This window comes from Coregonus lavaretus (assembly GCF_964263955.1).
Source record: "Coregonus lavaretus genome assembly, chromosome: 30".
In the NCBI taxonomy this organism is placed as follows: Eukaryota; Metazoa; Chordata; class Actinopteri; order Salmoniformes; family Salmonidae; genus Coregonus; species Coregonus lavaretus.
The window spans coordinates 17276840-17299740 of record NC_140017.1 but is presented as its reverse complement, the minus strand read 5'-3'; the positions used below and the strand labels follow the sequence as shown (position 1 = coordinate 17299740).

The 22901-nt window shown below is 41.2% G+C and overlaps 3 protein-coding genes across 7 annotated transcripts in view; all 3 read right to left on the bottom strand.

Annotated features, from left to right (window-relative positions):
- The window catches only part of LOC311105603 (ubiquitin-associated and SH3 domain-containing protein B-like), a 38772-nt gene extending 37553 nt beyond the window's left edge, over positions 1 to 1219 (bottom strand). For both annotated transcript variants that reach the window (XM_084147797.1, XM_084147798.1), the window contains exon 1: positions 1030 to 1219. In XM_084147797.1, coding sequence (XP_084003923.1) covers positions 1030 to 1157 — 128 coding nt within the window. In that variant the 5' untranslated portion in view covers positions 1158 to 1219. The remainder of the gene's footprint in view (positions 1 to 1029) is intronic.
- A 351-nt stretch (positions 1220 to 1570) lies between these two features.
- LOC311105652 (uncharacterized protein) lies at positions 1571 to 14295 on the bottom strand. Its single transcript, XM_084147864.1, has 23 exons — positions 14106 to 14295; positions 12440 to 12546; positions 12261 to 12305; positions 11778 to 11931; positions 11589 to 11660; positions 11367 to 11455; positions 11064 to 11220; positions 10710 to 10787; positions 10341 to 10432; positions 10102 to 10207; positions 9883 to 9962; positions 9719 to 9787; positions 9521 to 9581; positions 9235 to 9251; positions 8961 to 9018; positions 8776 to 8868; positions 8501 to 8561; positions 5321 to 5434; positions 4868 to 4925; positions 2778 to 2846; positions 2449 to 2512; positions 2266 to 2337; positions 1571 to 1929 (listed from the first exon to the last, which is right to left on the bottom strand). The coding sequence occupies exons 1-23, from the start codon at positions 14160 to 14162 to the stop codon at positions 1831 to 1833; spliced, it is 1872 nt and encodes a 623-aa protein (XP_084003990.1). The 5' UTR covers positions 14163 to 14295; the 3' UTR covers positions 1571 to 1830.
- A 302-nt stretch (positions 14296 to 14597) lies between these two features.
- LOC311105634 (upstream stimulatory factor 1-like) lies at positions 14598 to 20508 on the bottom strand. 4 transcript variants are annotated; one of them, XM_084147835.1, is made up of 11 exons: positions 20439 to 20508; positions 19724 to 19791; positions 19504 to 19553; positions 19239 to 19390; positions 18948 to 19061; positions 18537 to 18690; positions 18253 to 18340; positions 17940 to 17998; positions 17673 to 17785; positions 17345 to 17473; positions 14598 to 16770 (listed from the first exon to the last, which is right to left on the bottom strand). In XM_084147835.1, exons 2-11 carry the CDS (start codon positions 19729 to 19731, stop codon positions 16681 to 16683), a joined length of 957 nt encoding a protein of 318 aa, XP_084003961.1. In that variant the 5' UTR covers positions 19732 to 19791; positions 20439 to 20508; the 3' UTR covers positions 14598 to 16680. The 4 variants fall into 4 exon arrangements, with proteins under 4 accessions (XP_084003961.1, XP_084003962.1, XP_084003963.1 ...); XM_084147836.1 differs by having other exon boundaries at positions 17691 to 17785; XM_084147837.1 differs by having other exon boundaries at positions 19272 to 19390.
- Positions 20509 to 22901: the final 2393 nt, after the last annotated feature.

Here is a 22901-nt window from a genome sequence, read left to right as displayed (position 1 = left end):
AATACATTACATGACCAAACATATGTGGACACCTGCTTGTTGAACATCTCATTCCAAAATCATGTGCATTAATATGGAGTTGGTCCCCCCTTTGCTGCTATAACAGACTCCAGTCCAATGGCGACGAGCTTTACACCATTCCAGCCGACGCTTGGCATTGCGCATGGTGATCTTAGGCTTGTGTGCTGCTGCTCGGCCATAGAAACCAATTTCATGAAGCTCCCGACAAACAGTTATTGTGCTGAAGTTGCTTCCAGAAGCAGTTTGGAACTCGGTAGTGAGTGTTGCAACCGAGGACCGACGATTTTTACGCGCTACCCGCTTCAGGACTCAGCGGTCCTGTTCTGTGAGTTTGTGTGGCCTACCACTTCTCGGCTGTTGCTCCTAGACATTTCCACTTCACAATAACAGTACATACAATTGACCGGGGCAGCTCTAGCGGGGCAGAAATTTGACAAACTGACTTGTTGGAAAGGTGGCATCCTATAACAGTGTAAGGCCATTCTACTGCCAATGCTTGTCTATAGAGATTGCATGGCGGTGTGCTCGATTTTATACACCTGTAAGCAACGGGTGTGGCTGAAATAGCCGAATCCACTAATTTGAAGGGGTGTCCACATAGTTTTCTATATATAGTTTATCATACGAATTGTAATTCGAAATTCATCCACAGATTAATACCACACCAAACGTAACATAACATATCATACTAATTTGAGTGACCAGGATTTTCGTTTACTATGTTATGTCTACCCCCTACCCCTGAGTCCATGTTGCGTGAGAGTTTCTGGTCATGAGGAAAAGTAGGCAACTGCCAGCCAATTGCGCATGGTGAGAAAGAATATGGGGATCAATAAGTTGCCTTATAGGTGAAATACGACAGTGCGTCAGAAAACATTGTATTTTAAACCAAATACAAATTGTCATTTTAACAAATACCAAAACTATACCCAAAGGGCTAGTGTCCACATCTGCGAGTGACTCAGATAAAGTGTCAGTAGAATGTGTTATACACAGTAGCCTACTTACGCCCTGGTTTTGGGGAACCCCATCGATAAGAGGACGTCCAAATTCGATCCATATTTCACAGTGCCCGGTAATTTCGGCAGAAGTCTTCGCGGGATGATTTTGCTGTAGAGATCCTCTTTTGCAGCCATGATTCAGGATTCCATTGGTTTTCAGACTGGATCCAGTCTACGGTACTGTAGCGAGCGGTGGAGAAAGATAACTATTGGACTACAACCGATTATTATTGTGAGCAGTGTGTTCGCGGGCGCTCCCTCCTCCCCGCCCCCAGAAACTCAAATCATGTCTGCTGCTGCGTTGTGTGTATGAAAAGCAGAGATACATGCAGGAGTGTCAGTAGCCTAATAATAATAGTCATAGTAGCATAATAACAGGCTATTCAGTATAGCTTTGATGATTACAATGTGTCCTCAAAACGTTAGGTTACGTTTGATTCCAAAAATAAAACGGAATTTTAGATAAAGTGAGCAATATATAATACAGAGTAACATTAGACCCAGCCTAATATGGTAGATGAAATAAATGAGTGGAATTAGGCTACTAATACACTGCATTTGCCTAAAAAATTAATAAACCTTATTTATTCAATGTTCATAAAAAGACAATGTGTTACATTTATTAAATTACTCACAAACCATTACAAGGCAGATTAATTTTACAACTGTCTCATCATAATCCATTCATACAGGAAATCAAGGGCTACAAATTTGCCCACATAAATAGAAAAATATAATGCTGTGTTATCCTAGCTACAGATTTGACACTTGATTGATTATTAAGATGCCCATTATAAATAATTTAAAATCAGTGTTGGCTGTTGGTTCCAATGGTACCAGATGGGTTATATGGCACAATCACACAGAACACACAGCCAGCCTCTTGGAACGCTTTCCTCAACTCCACCTAGTGTCAAAGAAAAGTCAGGCACAACATTACTACTGTATGGGTAACACTGTATCTGGATAGTCCTCTACGTAAGGCCTACAGATGGACCCGTTTATAGATGCTCAAGTAACTATCAAACTTTAGCCCTAACCCTAGGAAGCTGTGGTGTATCAAGTAAAGTCGAGTTATATTACAGAGTTGCAGTTGATAGTAGTTTGAGCGTCAATTAACCATTTATACGGGACTATCAAAATAAAGTGACCAAAGTATGAAACACAATTAATCTATTTTCCATTGATACCACAGCGCATACAGTATACATTGTTGTTTAAGATGTGAAAGTAGAAGTCTTACCAGTCTTCCTTGGTCCAGACACAAGCCCACTACAGCACCACCACTGCCGGGTAGTTTCGCAGCTGAGCCAAACTGCATTGGCAAGCAATGCAAGCAAACACACTGAATGATAAACAAAAACTACAAAGAAGCAGAATCGGAAAAAGATACGATAATCTTGGAAATTGTAACTCTATACTTTACCTGTCTTGCCAGTTGCACCATCGTGAGATTGCCTGGTCCCAAACAGTCTTCGGTGTACACAGACCTATAGGACAGAGATCGTTCCAGTATTAGTTGTTTCCTGTTGTGAACAATGAGGTGCCCTTAAATCTTACTACGTAAAATCATGCTGTTCGTTTATGAAAATTCACTCTTTAGGGCCAAGAGTTTTTCCTGATCAGGTCATGTGGGTCAGGAAAATCTTCTGGCCCTATGACAGTTGACGATCATGTTTTATCTTTCCATGGGAGCAAAGAGATTAACTTCCTAAAACCAATGACAGGCTCAAAGGGTGTCACACTTTTCTTTACCGTCGCAGCTGAAAGTTCTCATCCATCAACTGGGCCAGCCTGCTCCAGTCCATTCCCTGTAGCGCAACCCTGTGGAGGACAAGAGAACCCAACTGTTTCATTACCAGGTAATGCTCACTTAAAGATGCACTACTAATTCTTGCCAGTAGTTTTGAGTGGTGCTTACGAGCCAAAAGTGCTCCCAGGTTTTTTGTGTACTACGTCATCAAATTGTGTCCTACATCATCCATTTCGTATGATATGTTACGTCCTGCAAATATATACAGTACCAGTCAAAAGTTTGGACACACCTACTCATTCAAGGGTTTTTCTTTATTTTTACTATTTTCTACATTGTAGAATAATAGTGAAGACATCAAAACTATGAAATAACACATATGGAATCATGTAGTAACCAAAAAAGTGTTAAACAAATCAAAATATATTTTATATTTGAGATTCTTCAAATAGCCACCCTTTGCCTTGATGACAGTTTTGCACACTCTTGGCATTCTCTCAACCAGTTTCACCTGGAATGTTTTTCCAACAGTCTTGAACGAGTTCCCATATATGCTGAGCACTTGTTGGTTGCTTTTCCTTCACTCTGCGGTCCAACTCATCCCAAACCATCTCAATTGGGTTGAGGTTGGGTGATTGTGGAGGCCAGGTCATCTGATGCAGCACTCCATCACTCTCCTTCTTGGTCAAATAGCCCTTACACAGCCTGGAGGTGTGTTGGGTCATTGTCCTGTTGAAAAACAAATGATAGTCCCACTAGACGCAAACCAGATGGGATGGCGTATCGCTGCAGAATGCTGTGGAAGCCATGCTGGTTAAGTGTACCTTGAATTCTAAATAAATCACTGACAGTGTCACCAGCAAAGCACCCCCACACCTCCTCCTCCATGCTTCACGGTGGGAACCACACATGGGGAGATCATCCATTCACCTACTCTGCATCTCACAAAGATACGGCGGTTGGAACCAAAATCTCAAATTTGGACTCATCAGACCAAAGGACATATTTCCACCGGTCTAATGTCCATTGCTCGTATTTCTTGGCCCAAGCAAGTCTCTTCTTCTTATTGGTGTCCTTTAGTAGTGGTTTCTTTGCAGCAATTCGACCATGAAGGCCTGATTCACGCAGTTTCCTCTGAACAGTTGATGTTGAGATGTGTCTGTTACTTGAACTCTGTGAAGCATTTATTTGGGCTGCAATCTGAGGTGCAGTTAACTCTAATGAACGGATCCTCTGCAGCAGAGGTAACTCTGGGTCTTCCTTTCCTGTGGCGGTCCTCATGAGAGCCAGTTTCATCATAGCGCTTCATGGTTTTTGCGACTGCATTTGAAGAAACGTTCAAAGTTATTGACATTTTCCGGATTGACTGACCTTCATGTCTTAAAGTAATGATGGACTGTCGTTTCTCTTTACTTATTTGAACTGTTCTTGCCATAATATGGAATTGGTAATTTACCAAATAGGGTTATCTCCTGTATACCACCCCTACCTTGTCACAACACAACTGATTCGTTCAAACGCATTAAGGAATGAAATTCCATAAATTAACTTTTAACAAGGCACAACTGTTAATTGAAATGCATTCCAGGTGACTACCTCATGAAGCTGGTTGAGAGAATACCAAGAGTGTGCAAAGCTGTCTTCAAGGCAAAGTGTGGCTACTTTGAAGAATCTCAAAAATAAAATATATTTTGATTTGTTTAACACTTTTTTGGTTACTACATGATTCCATGTGTTATTTCATAGTGTTGACGTCTTCACTATTATGCTACAATGTAGAACATAGTAAAAATAAAGAAAAACCCTGGAATGAGTAGGTGTCCAAACTTTTGAATGGTACTGTATACATCTTTTTTTACATGTTACGAATTTGTTGCGCTTAAGATCCTAGATTGCATCTTTAAGCCATATCAAAGAGACAGGCAATAACTTTGTGGCGGAGTATGTAGACAGAGGTTCGAGGGGCAGACAAGCACCAGAGGGCTGCTGGTTCAAATCCCATAACTACCATCCAGTGATGTTGTGCCTTTGCTATTGCACCAGGGGCACTACTGCCACTGAACCTGTGCGCCTGCAAACATCTCACACAAACCTGGCTTTATCTGTGAGCTCCGCAAAAGACTTCATGGCCTCAACCACTTCAGCTTCTCCTGAAAACAGAGGTGGACAGATGGACTAAATACGGATAGATAACAAAAGTATTCCTGTTCATTATCATCTGATTCCTCTAGCCTACAGTTTAAAATCGATGAAGTGATAATTCCGTCAATACAAGAAGTTAACGTGGTCCTCTGTAGCTCAATTGGTAGAGCATGGCGCTTGTAACGCCAGGGTAGTGGGTTCGATGCCCGGGACCACCCATACGTAAAAATGTATGCACACATGACTGTAAGTCGCTTTGGATAAAAGCGTCTGCTAAATGGCATATTATTATTATATTATTATTATTAACTGAAATTCCAAATGGAATTGACCCCAACCTTGGTGAACATTGCTGCCTGCCAACCGAGCTTACCGTGTGTGTGTGTGTGTGTATGTGTCTTACCATTGAGCCAGCGCTGTCTGACGTTGCTGTGAATCCGACCAGAGTCACTGGGATCACTCAGATAAGCTAACCAGAACGGTGGCAGGCTGCTCATGTCCATAGAAATGTAATCCCCTGTGTACAGTCAACACACAAACATGAACATGTAAAAGGTTAATTGTAAACTCAGTTACATAATGTATACATAAATGTTCAGCTCGAGATATATGTAAGAGGATGCACAAAGATATGCACAGGTGCCTTTAAAAACACGCTTGCACAAACTCACATACCCCTAAAGAAATGAATTACTTTTCAAAAATCATTATCATTAATCAATCATTAGGCCGCATGTGTCAAACTCATTCCATGGAGGGCCGAGTGTCTGCTGGTTTTCACTCCACCCTTGTACTTGACTGATGAATTAAGGTCACCTGGTTGTCTAGGTCTTAATTAAAAGGAAAAAACAAAAACCTCAGTGGAATGAGTGACACCCCTGCAGGGGTTCAGTTATCAAGCATAGATTGGTAACTTTTTTCTAATTTGGCACACCGAAACTAGAGGCCATGAGTAACTTGATCAAAAATAATAGCACCGATTGGCCTATAGGTGGCACTATTATAAGCAGTCTCAATTACACCCTAATGTCCGTCACCCGGTTTGACCTAGAGACTTGAATCTTTGTATGTAGGTGTCTTTCCTCATGTTGAACAAATGTGCCTCAAGGACCCATAAGGTCCAGCGGAATAGATTTGCCTCCATCTTGGAAATTTCAGAAAATATTTAAAGAACTTCCTCTCATGAACCAAATTCGGTATTTAGGTCTAGCTCTTAACTTAGTTTGAGAACAGATAAGGGATCAGTTAAGAGATGGCTGAGTTATTGATAAATCAGGAAATGAGATTTTACGTGTCCATTTAAATCCTTCGTAAATCCACTCAACAATGGCCTATCAACTTGAAACATTTTAGGGTCATCAAAGCCATTACTATGATGAACCATACTAAATTTGGCATTGATATCTTAAAAAATAAGGAAACTATTAACACTTTTTTGACTTTGTAACGCTAATGCTTAAAATCATAATACAAAATATTCTCATCGACTAAAAGTAAGATTCACTCCAAATCACAAGTCCATAAAGAGTTTGAGAAATGACGTTGATGTATTCAAAGATGGCAACACTATAACAGTTGATGCATATTAGCACATACGCTAATATGCTACAATATGTAAAAAATACTTTTAAAAAATCTTCTCATGAACCATAGATCAAATGTGGAATGTAGGCCCTTGTTACGTCTTAACTAGTTTGAGAAAAGCTAAGGGATTGGTCAAAAGATGGCTGAGCTATTGACAAATCAAACATCTGACTTTATGCATCCACCTAAAACCACTGTAAATCAACTCCACAGTGGCCTATCAACTTGAAAATTGTCGTCGCTATCATGGACGTCCCTAAGATTAACCACACTGAATTTGGTATTGTTATCTCATTATATGAGTCTTTAATGGTTTTGAGAATTTTTTTTGTTGAATTCAAATATGGCCGCACTGTACCTATAGATGCGCGTTAGCACATATGTTAATGCTATAAAATACTTTGAAAATCTTCTTCTCATGAACCATAAGTCAGATTGACTCAAGATTTGATATATAGACTCAATGAATTATGAGTTGCTGCATTCAAAGTTGGCCACGCCACACCACTCGACGGCAACATATCACACCAGGGCTATAAGAACTGAACCGATGGACATGGGGCCAAGACATTTGGTATGTAAATCTTATGTATATGTCCTTAGAAGCTGTGTGAATATAAAGTCACTGCAACCTTGGATGGCTGCACCAGACCAGTTGGTGGCACTATAGATGTCATTGGCACCAGGATACTAGAGCAATAACCATTGATCAAGTGGACTTTGTCTCATGCAAATGAATGTTAGATTTTAATTATGCAGACGAACAATGTTAAATATCGTGATTAGTATATCTGTATAATCACATATTGTTGCCCTATTATGTGGTCTGATTGTAGTGAAAAGTGGATATTTTATTTTTGGAAAATAAGAAACTGGAAGTCCTGCTGCTTGCGCAGTGAGCATATACACTGAGTGTACAAAACATTAAGAACACCTAATATTGAGTTGCACGTCCCACTTTTGCCCTTAGAACAGCCTCAATTCGTCGGGAATGGACTCTACAAGGTGTCGAAAGCGTTCCACAGGGATGCTGGCCCATGTTGACGCCAATGCTTCCCACAGTTGTGTCAAGTTGGCTGGATGTCCTTTGGGTGGTGGACCATTCTTGATACACATGGGAAACTGTTGAGCGTGAAGAACCCAGCAGCGTTGCCGTTCTTGACAGAAACCGGTGCGCCTGGCACCTACTACCATACCCCGTTCAAAGGCACTTAAGTATTTTGTCTTGCCCATTCACCCTCTGAATGGCACATATACACAATCCATGTCTCAATTGTCTCAAGGCTTAAAAATCCTTCTTTAACTAGTCTCCTCCCCTTCATCTACACTGATTGAAGTGGATTTAACAAGTGACATCAATAACGGATCATAGCTTTTACCTGGATTCACCTGGTCAGTCTATACCATGGAAAGAGCATGTGTTCTTACTGTTTTGCACACTCAGTGTATATACTTATAAATATTCATATTTATATATATACGGTAAACTCAATACATTAAGTATGATTACCTGCTGCATTCCAAGATAACCAACCTACAGCACTAGACTTAACTTCACTTGCTTCATCCTTGTAGTATTGAGAGAAACATGGTAATGCTTTCACTGATAGGCCCCCCGTGTAGCTCAGTTGGTAGAGCATGGCGCTTGCAACACCAGGGTTGTGGGTTCGATTCCCATGGGGGGCCAGTATGAAAATGTATGCACTCACTAACTGTAAGTCGCTCTGGATAAGAGCGTCTGATAAATGACAAAAAAAAAGAAAATGTAAAAAAACTGATTGCACATAAAGGAAGATAGATCCTACATGATATAATGCTTGCTTTGTTATGATACTGATCTTGTCGTTTCTGACATCCTGTGAACCCTGTTCATTGCTGCTCACAGCTGTATTCACCATTATTATTAGCGTTAATATACTGGCAGTCCTTATTATGTATAGGAGTTCATAAAATATGTTTATGTGCTATAACAGCTACTGAGACTTCACATTTCAAATACCATAGCCCTGTTCATCCATCAGTTGTTTGCTAAAGTCCATGTAGACCAAGCCCTCATAGACCTGCAATGAAAAGAAAACACAATTTTTGTCAGAAAAAAACTTTAGCTGTGCAGCACAGGCTCAACTACTATGGAGATATTTTCCTTTCACATTGTCCTTTCCAGGACAATTACAACAACTACAGTAACCAGGTCAGCACAGTACAGTACAGCTCCGCTTGGTTTGGCTCAGCTCAGTAGTGGGAAAAGGGGAGTGTTATCTTTTTATTGCTGACCTGAACAACTCTGTCCTGAAGACCAGCAGTGATGAAGAGTTCATCCGTCTCGACGTTGAGGATGAAGTTGGCCCTGATGGGTTTGGGAAGATCCTAGGGCAAACAACAGAACAAAACAACTAAACACAGGTTTTTTTTGGCACATGATTAGAGTGAACTGCAGAGTAACATGTTATTCTTCTTACATTTTCTGTGATGTTGTAGAATTTCATCAGACACTTCAGGGTGGCAGACACTATTGCACTGTTAGAGAAGACATTATTTAATTATACACATTAAGACGTTATAACATGGTATAAATAGACAGAAACGTAATTATGAACACAAAGGGTGTTTGAGCTAGAAAAGATGACAAGACCAAAAAAGGCAAAAGTATATGACTCAGAAGAAATATTGATTAGTATGTGGTTAATCTATAAAATATAGAAGAAACATAATAGTTCACCAGGCAGCGCTTACCTACTTCCTGCCAGGCCCTTCAACAAAGCAGGGAGGGGAGAAATAATAACTAAATCAATCACTAACATTATCACTAGCCTTTTGGCCTAACATAATTGAAAACAGTATTCATAAAGATCTCTCGGGGACTTTCACAGGATACACTGTCATGAACTAGGCTCATGAGACATTTATAAGTGATATTCTTCAAGAGTTAATGGGTATCATTAATTCAAATGAACAAAAACACCTAATAAATATCACAGAGTGGGCCTTTAAATAGAGAGACTGTAGTGTAGACACTTACCACCTGGCGAGGAATGTTGGTATCATACTTGAGAGTGAAGTTCTGCTTTGTCAAAGCGATACTGCCAAAGAAAGTATGCAGGGACTCAAATGAGCATTAACCATGTCAGAATCTGAATTTTCAGCTGTAGCCCCCCACATCAGAGTTATCGAATAATCTGCACTTGCTGTTACTGGCTCCAATGACATTGTTTCTCACCCTTGTTTTGAACAGAACTGGTAAAACTTTTTACAGGTAGCCTGGAGTAACCGTAGACCTCCCAAGTACCTGTAGATCAAAACAATATCGATTTCAATAAGGTTTGGGAATTCATCATATAAATATACTGCATGTATGTGTTGCATTAGGGCTTTTACACTGACCCCTCCTTACGGCTGATACAGTACAGATCCTGCAAGCTTCCAAATTCAGTCGGGTCATTGAGCGGATGAGGCATAAGAACCTGAAGAAAACAGAGCAAACATATCATTCATACCATCTATATGGTTGAATACATAAATGTTTTATCAGAGATGACACTACGCATTTTGTATTGTCCTGCCGTGTACTGTATATTAACTGGAGTCAAGTCTGACTGTTACCAGAGTCTGGCTCTCCATCAGTGTGACCTCAGCCCAGAAGTTGGAGATGGTCATGGCAATCGTTTTCCCATTGAAGCCATCAGAAGGATTCCCCATCAGTCCAACTCTATGAGGAAGTGAAAGATGATGTTAGATCACATTCGCTGAAAGGACATATTCACTGAAGATGGAGTCCAAAAGCTGAGAGAACAACCCATCAATACTATTTATCATAAAGTCTTTGTAGCGGTGCAGTCTACCTTGCGTATGAGCGGCACGTTATGGGTTTGGCAGGGAATTGCTGTTGCTGGGCAGAATAGTGGGCAAGCCACTTGGTGTAGTCTGACAGCCCCTGTGATATCCAGAAGATAAATGCATATCGCCAATATACATCATCATCAAATCACTCTTTCCAATAGAGCTAACCATCTAGTCATACCACCTTCCTTCCACTATATTGTGATGCTTAAATGACTGTCAATCTATTTGCATGCTCTCCAGTGGAGAGTTACATATCTCATTTCATAACAACTTGAACTGAAACTTACACTATAGTCACACTATTTGTCATTTAGCATATTATGTTAACTCAACAGTAGTCTGTATGGGTGGGGGAAAAAGCAACCCACCACTTGTCCAATGAGCTGGAACCCTGTGGGCAGTTTCATGCCAAACACAGGTAACTTCTCCTCATTGATGATCCACTCCTGGGTGAAAAGACAAACAGAGAGTCTCGTGATGTGAGTGTTAGTTGCTAACCGATTTGATAGACAGTACTAACGATACAGTAATAACCAGAGTTGGGGTCAATCCAGCTTTCAATTCAGAAAGTGAATTGAAATTCAAATCATGACTTCAAAATGCTCATATAAAACAACAGGCAATTTTCAATTAATGAATTGAATTTCAATTCACTTCCGGAAGTCACTGAATTGAAAACTGAACTGAACCCAAATATTCCCATGTTCACAGTCTTTACTGACCCAGAACCTGCCGAAGGTCCTGTCTTGGGCTTGCGGCTGCAGGGTGAGGAAATCTGAGAGGTAAGGCAGTGTGGCTTTGCGAAGGCAGTAGAACACCACACTGGCCAGACGCAATGCTGTCACACCCTCCTGTGGCTTCTCAAGGAAGCGAGTTATCCTAAAATACACAGAGATACCCAAGCTTTTAGGCTTTTCTGTTGGTGGCAAATTACCCATACAGTGATCAAATGGGAGTACTGCTATCAACAATATACTGGTATCAAGATAAGTTCTGCCACAGATAATTTTTTCCCTGTTACCTACCTGTGGGTCTCAGGGCATACCTCCACTATACCCCTGGAGCTGCTCTTCTCTCCCTCCTCCAGCTCATAGTATATGGCCAGCTCTCCAGGCTGTCAAAGACAGAGATACTAACATGTAAACAAGGCCAAAAACCTACTCCACTATGAGTGTGGTTACAGTTTCTCAGAGGTGAGGTATATGTTGTTATTCACCAGAAGGAGCACATACAGTATGTTATCTTACCTTGGACTTGAAGAAGCGGAGAACCTGAGCAATATCAAAGTTCTGGTCTGCACAGAGCATATCCCCTGCAATCTGTCCACAAACACAGTTTGGAAAATAATTACCACACAATGGAACATTTCAATCCACACAATTAGGAAATTATAAAATGATAATGAAGTGACGTCTAGGATCAGTGCCGTGCCGTACCACCATGACATCGTCTTGCAGCTTGCGGCTGCGGATGGCGAGCTCCAGGTCAGCCACTGCTCCAAGCCGGCCCTCGAGGGTGGTGCTGCCGTCGTTCACTACATTCTCCACAGGGAAGTCATTGGCCGTTGCCCAGCGCTCATAGTGCTTATACCTGGAATGGGAGACATAGGTGAACAGCTAAGCAGTAAGTGGTCCTCCGTAGCTCAATTGGTAGAGCATGGCGCTTGTAACGGCAGGGTAGTGGGTTCGATCCCCGGGACCACCCATACGTAAAAATGTATGCGCACATGACTGTAAGTCGCTTTGGATAAAAGCGTCTGCTAAATGGCATATTATATAATCAATCCTTCCCAGGTCATAGGACAACAACTCCCAATACAATTGGCTGAAATGTGAATACATGGGACGCAGGATCAGTTCAGTCTGCTATGATGAAATACAGTAAGTGTCAATACTGTTACTACATGTTACTGTACTTACTTGTCTGCATTTGTGACCAGATAGACCTCACTGAACAACTGCCGCCTGGAGAGAAATACATATTCCAAGGTTAAAGGGATTCAATTATGTAATTATGCCAACTGGGACTGAGTATAAGACATGTAGTACAGGAAAACTGTAAGGGCAGTCGACAGTCATTAATTTCACTGATAACTCACGTGTTCACCGTCTCCCACCAGAAGTCCAGGATTTTCTTTCCTCCTATCCCAGGCAACAATGCCTTTGGCACCCCAGTCAGCTGTCCATACAAACCTGTGACATCATTCTAGAGAATTGACAAAAAAGGAGTGAAGGGATGTGGGTTTGGCAGTTGTTGCACACCTTAGAACCTTAGAACTAATATTCCCCAAAAAGGTGTTGATACTTGGACATATTTCAGCAGGCCTATAGCATAGTGACCAGTTATCTCTCTCTCCCTCGCTCTCAAACACACACACACACCTCAGCCTGCCTTACAGTCATAAAGGTGAATAGGAAAAAAGAGACCTAATTCGGAAAGTATTCAGTCCCGTTCCCTTTTTCCACATTTTGTTACATTACAGCCTTATTTCAAAATGGATTAAATACATGTTTTCCCTCATCAATCTACACACAATACCCCATAATGACAAGGCGAAAACAGGCTTTTAGACATTTTTGCATAAGTATTCAGACCCTTTGCTATGAGACTCGAAATTGAGCTCAGGTGCATCCTGTTTCCATTGATCATCCTTGATTGGAGTCCACCTGTGGTAAATTAAATTGATTGGACATGATTTGGAAAGGCACACACCTGTCTATAAAATAAAAGTCATGAGGTCGATGGAATTGGCCGTAGAGCTCCGAGACAGGATTGTGTCGAGGCACCGATCTGTGGAAGGGTACCAAAAAATGTCTGCAGCATTGAAGGTCCCCAAAAACAAAGTGGCCTCCATTATTATTACATTTTACATTTTAGTCATTTAGCAGACGCTCTTATCCAGAGCGACTTCTTAAATGGGAGAAGTTTGAAACCACCAAGACTCTTCCTAAAGTTGGTCGCCTGGCCAAACTGAGCAATCGAGGAGAAGGGCCTTGGTCAGGGAGGTGACCAAGAACCCAATGGTCACAGATGGGAGAACCTTCCAGAAGAACAACCATCTCTGCAGCACTCCACCAATCAGGCCTTTATGGTAGAGTGGCCAGACAGAAGCCACTCCTCAGTAAAAGGCATGACAGCCCGCTTGGAGTTTGCCAAAAGGCACCTAAAGGACTCTCAGACCATGAGAAACAAGATTCTCTGGTCTGATGAAACCAAGATTGAACTCTTTGGCCTGAATGCCAAGTGTCACGTTTGGAGGAAACCTGGTACATTAAGCATGGTGGTGGCAGCATCATGCTGTGGGGATGTTTTTCAGCGGCAGGGACTGGGAGACTAGTCAGGATCGAGTGAAAGATGAACGGAGCAAAGTACAGAGAGATCCTTGATGAAAACCTGCTCCAGAATGCTCAGGACCTCAACAATTCAATCCATTTTATAATAAGGCTGTAACGTAACAAAATGTGGAAAAAGTCAAGGGATCTGAATACATTCCGAATGCACTCTATGTAACACTCCGAGACTGACTGAACGTTGTGTCATTGAACATACATTTTTCTTCCTGAGAAAAAGTTATCTTCACGAATAAACTAAATCTTTGCATTATTTTAGTAGTTAGCCTACCTTGTGCGACGGTAAGTCTGATTTGGTATTATTGAAGTGCAGTGTATGTTTTTGTGTGCATTGACCTGCTTGTGTTGTGAAATGAACCAACCATGTACGCGAACTCTGCACCCAAACCTCGTCTGCTCACATAAACAACTTACCTTTATCTGAGTTTCTAGAACAGTGCCATGGCCAGCTACCAATAAAATGCAGATCATTTTCTTGGCCGTAGTCTTATTCGCTTGCGAACGACATCAAATACCTTGGGTTATGCGATTCGGTACAATAAACAGTAAAATTGTGTACCAGACGATTTCACGTTGAAATGTGATTAGAGGACCGCTACACTGTAGCCTAATTCTTAAAGGGCCAGTGTCTCCGAATGATGACCCCCTGCCGGCGAGTTCCCATAAATTGCATGCATTCAGGAAACAGAAAAAAATTGAAAATATAGTTCATAAAACCATGACTTGTTTATATATATATTTTTTATTATTATTAAAAATGCTAATGACAATCATACATTATATACTAGGTTGGCTAATGATGAAATGAAAACTCAGAATGATGCAACTGATGTTCATAGTAAACTGAACAGAAAGCTCTCAATCCCATGAAGTTTTCACACTCAATTATGAAGTTCCATCAATTTATCAATACAAAGATCCTTTATTACAATATATATAATTGTAATACATTTTCCACTGACAACTTTAGAGAAACAACGTGCTGAGCCACTTGACACTCTAGATGTGTCAAATGTACAGTCGTGGTCAAAAGTTTTGAGAATGACACAAGTATTGGTCTTCACAAAGTTTGCTGCTTCAGTGTTTTTAGATATTTTTGGCAGATGTTACTATGGTATACTGAAGTATAATTACAAGCATTCCATAAGTGTCAAAGGCTTTTTATTGACAATTACATTAAGTTTATGCAAAGAGTCAATATTTGCAGTGTTGACCCTTCTTTTTCCAAGACCTCTGCAATCCGCCCTGGCATGCTGTCAATTAACTTCTGGGCCACATCCTGACTGATGGCAGCCCATTCTTGCATAATCAATGCTTGGAGTTTGTCAGAATTTGTGGGTTTTTGTTTGTCCACCCACCTCTTGAGGATTGACCACAAGTTTTCAATGGGATTAAGGTCTGGGGAGTTTCCTGGCCATGGACCCAAAATGTCGATGTTTTGTTCCCCGAGCCACTTAGTTATCACTTTGCCTTATGGCAAGGTGCTCCATCATGCTGGAAAATGCATTGTTCGTCACCAAACTGTTTGTGGATGGTTGGGAGAAGTTGCTCTCGGAGGATGTGTTGGTACCAAGGTAGTGGGTTCGATCCCCGGGACCACCCATACACAAAAAAATAAAAATGTATGCACGCATGACTAAGTCGCTTTGGATAAAAGCGTCTGCTAAATGGCATATTATTATTATTATTCTTTATTCATAACTGTGTTCTTAGGCAAAATTGTGAGTGAGCCCACTCCCTTGGCTGAGAAGAAACCCCACACATGAAGGGTCTCAGGATGCTTTACTGTTGGCATGACACAGGACTGATGGTAGCGCTCACCTTGTCTTCTTCAGATGCCCCAAACAATCAGAAAGGGGATTCATCAGAGAAAATGACTTCACCCCAGCCCTCAGCAGTCCAATCCCTGTACCTTTTGTGGCTTCCTCGCTGCCCTTCGTGACACCAGGCCATCCTCCAAAAGTCTTCACCTCACTGTGCGTGCAGATGCACTCACACCTGCCTGCTGCCATTCCTGAGCAAGCTCTGCACTGGTGGTGCCCCGATCCCGCAGCTGAATCAACTTTAGGAGACGGTCCTGGCGCTTGCTGGACTTTCTTGGACGCCCTGAAGCCTTCTTCACAACAATTTAACCTCTCTCCTTGAAGTTCTTGATGAACCGATAAATGGTTGATTTAGGTGCAATCTTACTAGCAGCAACATCCTTGCCTGTGAAGCCCTTTTTGTGCAAAGCAATGATGACGGCACGTGTTTCCTTGCAGGTAACCATGGTTAACAGAGGAAGAACAATGATTTCAAGCACCACCCTCCTTTTAAAGCTTCCAGTCTGTTATTCTAACTCAATCAGCATGACAGAGTGATCTCCAGCCTTGTCCTTGTCAACATTCTCACCTGTGTTAACGAGAGAATCACTGACATGATGTCAACTGGTCCTTTTGTGGCAGGGCTGAAATGCAGTGGAAATGTTTTTGGGGGATTAAGTTCATTTTCATGGCAAAGAGGGACTTTGCAATTAATTGCAATTCATCCGATCACTCTTCATGACATTCTGGAGTATATGCAAATTGCCATCATAAAAACTGAGGCAACAGACTTTGTGAAAATTAATATTTGTGTCCTTCTCAAAACTTTTGACCACGACTGTAAATGTATTTTGAAACTTATACTAAGAGTTACTAAATATACTTGACAATGAAGCGCAAATGTGTCAAAGGTAAAAAAGCTAAACAATTGTATGTACATGACAGCTGAAGAGCTGTGGGAAAAATCTTTACTTATAAGAGCTAACATGGTGTTCCTTATGTAAAATGTGACCATTTAATGACCTATCTGCAAACTCCTTCAGACTGATTTTGTAGTGAAGTGGAGAAATTTCTTCTGGTTTGAGGTCCAAAGTTCTGTCACATGTTAATTCTACCATTCCTCCACTGAGATATTCCTATTCTATGATCCAACATCTGTCCTCTCCCCTGACTACCCATGCTGCTCCTCACTGAGGGTCTGCGCTTGCTGCTCCAACAATGCCATTCTGTCGCAGCTGGTTCCTCAGAATCTGGTTCTTGGATTTCCAGTCTTCTACCTGTGAAAAATTGGAGGGGAAAAGCAGCTTTAAAAAAAGCCTATTATTACAGCTGATGCATGGATTTTCGTGAAAAGTTGTCCTAAGGTTTGGTATTTTGTTCGCAAGTTACATTTTCAGCATGTTTGAGGGGTACAGTTTGAGCACGGCGAGGTACAGAACCCCTAACCTTGATCACTTTATTAGTAGTTAATAAGTAGTTGTTTGAATGCAAGGTGATTCATAGATCAGTGATGCTGTGCAGTCCGACTACAATGTAGTCAAATCTCAAACACATTTTCTGTGGTTCTGTGTGATTGCATATAATTAGTATTGTAGTAAGTAGGTGAACAGGATTGATGATAGCACAAAAATCTCTCACTCACTCACTAATCCTACAGCCTGATCAGCAAAATCAAAATCTGAACCTATTATAAAGCGTGAACGAATCATAGTAGGCTGTTTACACAGGCAGCCCAATTCTGATCTTTTCCCACTTATTGGTCTTTTGACCAATCAGATCAGCTCTTTCTACAATAATTGGGCAAAATATCAGAATTGGGCTGCCTATGTAAATGCAGCCGTAGTGTTTTACCTCCTGCCTCAGTAGTTGGTTGTCCATTCTGAGCCTCTCCAGGGTGCTTAGGTCATCCCCTAGCCGGAGGTTGTTCTGCCGGAGCTCCTGGATATAGTCACAGGCTTTGGAGAGGATCCCACCTTTACTCTGGACCAAAACACAAAGACCATGTCACCCTCTCCCATGTAGGGCCAGGAGGTTTTTCCTGAGAATGTGTTCTGACAAGGAAAAACTCTGGGTCCTCGTTTTTATAGCTAAGTTATTTCTAGTCAGGTAACATGGTCAGGAAAAAATCCTGGCCATACTCATGAGACTTGATAGTGACCCCTTTTATGGTGATACTGACCTCATTGCTGATACTGACCTGCCCTGACTTGGTAGGGTCAATATTGCAGTCTGGGATGGTCTTTGAGAGCGTGACGATCCAGTTGTTGATCTTGTCCCTGCGTCTACGTTCAACTTGGAGACAAATTACACAATGACAAATTTGAGTAAGTTGGCAGGGCAACATATGATTCTGTGCTCATTATGACATGCAAACCCAACTAGCATTTAAGAGACATTTCATATTAAGTATTGTACGAGTAATTTATGATGGGTATCTAGGTCTCACCCTCGTTGTGCTGGGCTCGCCTTTTGTCATCTCTAGAAGTGCGTGGGATCTCTGATTTTCTGCCAGACACAATCAGTATAGACATTAATAAAACAGATATATTACAATGATAACGGTTGTCATACACAGGATACGGATGCACACATCCATATGTGATGCTAAAACAGTAACAAGGCTAAGTAATTATAACCCAACACACAAAGAAACTCATGAATGGACACAGGACAGTGTGACTAACTAGTATGGTAACTGTGATGATTCTCCTGGCTTCTCCAGTCCAGTACCTACTGCACTGATCAAAATGGCAGCTTACGTGTTGTAAGGTTGTGTGCGAGGTGCAATGGACCTCTGGTTGGCTCCCGTCAGCACTTCCTGGGGGGACATCATCACATACAACTGCCCTGAAACAAAGAACAAAGAATTCCCCTGCTTCCTTCAATCCAAATTGTCAATATAAATGTATCAATATCAAATGGCAATCACAATGGAAAGCCAACTGGAAATAAATGCACAACCTGATTGAGCATAAAAATAAGAGCTATTCATTCTATCTAGCAATTCTATTTATATGTGATTGAGTCTTCTTAATCTCCTCACCAGTGGGAGTGCTCTGACTTAGATGTGTATCAGATGCCTGCACCACGCTGGTTACCATGGTGCCTGGTGAAGCATCAGCGATGGTGGCAGGGTAGTAGGTGTAATGAGTCTCAGTGCTGTCCCCCTCCAACCCCTCGGACTGAGAGAACAAAGCCTACAGCAAGAGGACACCTTTGTCAGTGTTGAATAACAATGAAAACTGTACACAGTGAGTAGTAGAAGTAGAGGAATAGAATAGAGAATCTTTATTATCCCAGATTAAAAACAATGCTATGTTTGATTTCCAGAATCTGACTGATTGAATACTACTAGCCTGGTGGGCAAAACTGGTTGAAATGACTTATTTGTATATCATTTCAACCAGTGTTTCCCGCTGAGAGGGTCCCAAGTCCTGCTCATATAAATTCTCACCTGGGTCACAGGCTGTGTGGCTGCAGGAAATCCAGTTAGCACACTGACCGCTGTGGCTCCATCACTTTGAGCCTCCAACTGTCCATCAGACACCTGGATGACTCTGTATGTCACCTTCAGCAAAATAAAACACACAGGTTTGTTGAGCGAAACATCAATTCGGTCATTAGTAATGACAGAAGACTGAGCCTCAGAAAACTATGGATGGGCAATGGCTGGGCTCAGAGCTCTAGCTCAGGGACTTCGGCTAGATCTAGTGAGCCCTGTAGAGTATGCTCTCCCTAACTGTACCTGACCAGTGGGAGGGTAGTACAGCTCCCCTACCTGCCCCCCTGCTCCCTCAGTCTTGAATAGATACTTTATGGGATGCTCTGAGGAGAAGGTGGCGGCAGACTGAATGGTGGCGATGGCAGCTGATGGGTCATCTGCTGTAGCCACTGCACCTGGTAGAGAAAAATCAGAACACATAGTCTCTATAATATCAGCAAGAAAATACCACGGGTGTCTTGTCTTCTGATGTTTTGAGGGGCATTATTTCCTTTCTACATGACATTACCTTCTTCAATGACATGTGCACTTTCATCCGGGTCAGGGCTTTTCTGTTGACTACATAACGAAATAAGAATAACAATGTTAATATACAGTAACACACCACTCTTTCAACTTGTGCTAGAATATGACCATCCAGCCCAACACTCAAATTCATTACAACAAATCATGTGGAAATAGATTTGGTTCAAATGGATTATGGTTAAATCAATGTTTTGTTAGCTCACCCCTTCATTTTCACAGACAATGTCAACTGGAAAGAGAATCTCCTTCATTCACCCGGGAGCTAAACAGGCTACAGGAAAAGGTACATCTGGTTATCTTTTGGGGAAAACAAACTAGGCTACAGAACCCCAATCACTAACCTGAAACATTGGTACAGGCTCGGCGTGTATCGATCTAGAATAATCTAGGAACCAGCTATACAGTATGTTTGATTGGAGCGATAACAGTACTATTTAGGCCCCTTCAGTAGTTACAGTCGATGTTGCCCCCCTACAATGTAGCCGCGAGCGTGGAACATTCAGCAAATAACTACCCTGTAACTTTGCAGATCATTATATTGCTGAAGACGTCATGCAAACAGCTGCAGCGAAATATCAAAATTCAAAATGCCAAATCCAGCGTGCTAAAGTTGTAGCTAACCAACACACATAACGATATTTACTTGTATAAATTACGAATATGTAGCTAGCATTAGCATTAAGCTGCATTATTCCAGCGGTTCCTTCAAGCTGCGACGGGTCAGTAAAACAAAGCACCTTTGCTATAGCTAGCTGCTACTAGCTAATGTTGTGAGTTAACGTAAACTAGCTATTTAGCCAGTAATAAAGCCAGGCAAATGTCAAAATGTGGCATTTGTACAACGCTGCTTGAAACATTTAATTGCATAGAGAATACAGTATTTGTACAATAGCTACATACAAGATCGGAAACACTTACCGTGCAATTGGCCCCTCCCCAGTTGTTTGTCAACATTACTGGCTGTCTGCGCCAATGACTATGGTCTGCGCATGTACCACATTTTATGTGCGCTTAATTTACATCGTCTGGCGCGCTCAGTGTGCAGATTTGACCCGTTTACCATTCCATTGCTTCTCGAAACTGCGCCGGGTAAGATAAATCAAATGGATCTAATGTGGTGGCCATCTTTACCGGGCTTCATCAACTGTGCAGATCTAGGATCAGCATTCTAACCACACCCCTAGTATAAATCAGAAGGAGACAAAATATAAAACCGATCCTGAATCTGGGACCGTGGGCAAGTAGCCTACAAAAAAAAATATTTTGGTCCGAAGGGGTTCACTGTTTCACAACTTTGGTCATAGACAGTTATGTGAAAGTTAATCTAAATTCGCGAATGAATGATGACTGCATGCACCGTAACTCTGTCTTGTTTTGTTGTAGTCTCTATTTTCCCGCTCAATACCCATCAAATTGCTACAGTGATGAAAAAGTGACTGGCGAGTTTACAGTAATCTAGCTACTCAACAAAAAAATATTCAAAATATGGATTGTTTTATTTAGAAGTGGTAGCTATAACTCATATAAGGAGACAATAAAACCGAGCTGAATCTGGGACCATGGGGAGGTAGGCCAAAGGGGTTCACTGTTTCACTACTTTGTATCACAGGCAGCAATTATGTGAAATGTAATCTAAATTCCAATTTATGCATACATAGTAACTCTTGTTTTGTTGTAGTCTCTATTTTCTTGCTCAATATAATCAAAGGTTAGCTACAGTGATGAATAAGTGACTGGCAAAACGCTGGACAGCGCCCGTGGTTCGAACCCCTTTGCAGAGGTTTAGGACTGTCTGAATGAGAAAGTGTTCGAAGTAACCACTGAGCTACACCAGCGCAGTATTTCATATGGGAAATTCGTTTGTTATACATAAGCCGCGATGTTGTTAACATCATGTTGCAATGAATTGTATGTTATTCCACCATGTTTAAAAATGTTTAGCAAGAATGTGACTCTGAAAACAAAATATGAGTCTTTGAACTATTGAACATTATCTATTTTATAAAATGTATGTTACTCCATTCATTACTTCATAATGCTTGTTGTGGATTGTTGTCTCATGTGTGTGGCTATTATATTAGAACAGACTGGAGTCACTGAGGTTGTCAGTTTGAGAGTGAGGGATTCACTAGGCCTATATGGCTAGATTTACAATAATTCCAAATATTGATTGTTCTATTTCAAATTAGGCCACAGGAAGGCTAAATATATTTAATTTTTTAATTTCATGTTATGAATTGTACATAGTAGCCTAATTCAGACAGAGTTTAGCTTCAGCTTGTAAGGGTATGTTGTGCATTCAGGAAATGATCTTACATAGTGACATGAATACCACAGGCCATAGCAGGGTGGGAGCTTGATGCAACATCAACCCCATTGTAGAGCAAGCTTTGATGTGTTCTGTACAAAGTAGCCTAATTCAGACAGAGTTGAGCTTCAGCTTGTAAGGGTAGGTTGTGCATTCAGGAAAGGATCTTCCATAGTGACATGAATACCACAGGCCATAGCAGGGTGGGAGCTTGATGCAACATCAACCCCATTGTAGAGCAAGCTTTGATGTGTTCTGTACAAAGTAGCCTAATTCAGACAGAGTTGAGCTTCAGCTTGTGAGGGTAGGTTGTGCATTCAGGAAAGGATCTTCCATAGTGACATGAATACCACAGGCCATAGCAGGGTGGGAGCTTGATGCAACATCAACCCCATGGTAGAGCAAGTTTTGATGTGTTCTGGGGAGAGGAAGGTTATTGTGTTCATTAACATGTACAAAGTCATCCACTTGAGGAATATTGTCAGAATGAGTTCTCTGTTCAGCAGTGGGCCTAATCTGTGTTCCTGTTATATGGTGGACATTGGAGTTTTTTCCACTCAGCTATCATCATTTGTTTATATCCACCTAATTTCATCAAACTTTTAGGGCTGCATTGCAACTTTCCCCAGTCATATGTGCCTTTTGACAATACATAGGAATGCATGCAGGTCATGCTAGATTTCAGAAATATATTTGAAATAGAGACCTTATGAACTTGACAACTTTGTCCATAAGACACGGAATAGCGTTTTTTTTTTTATCTACCGGTCAAAAGTTTTAGAACACCTACTCATTCAAGGGTTTTTCTTTATTTTTACATTGTAGAATAATAGTGAAGACATCAAAACTATGAAATAACACATGGATTCATGTAGTAACCAAAAAAGTGTTAAATCAAAATATAATATATTTTTGAGATTCTTCAAATAGCCACCCTTTGCCTTGATGTCAGCTTTACACGCTCTTGGCATTCTCTCAACCAGTTTCACCTGGAATGTTTTTCCAACAGTCTTGAAGGAGTTCCCACATATGCTTAGCACTTGTTGGCTGCTTTTCCTTCACTCTGCGGTCCG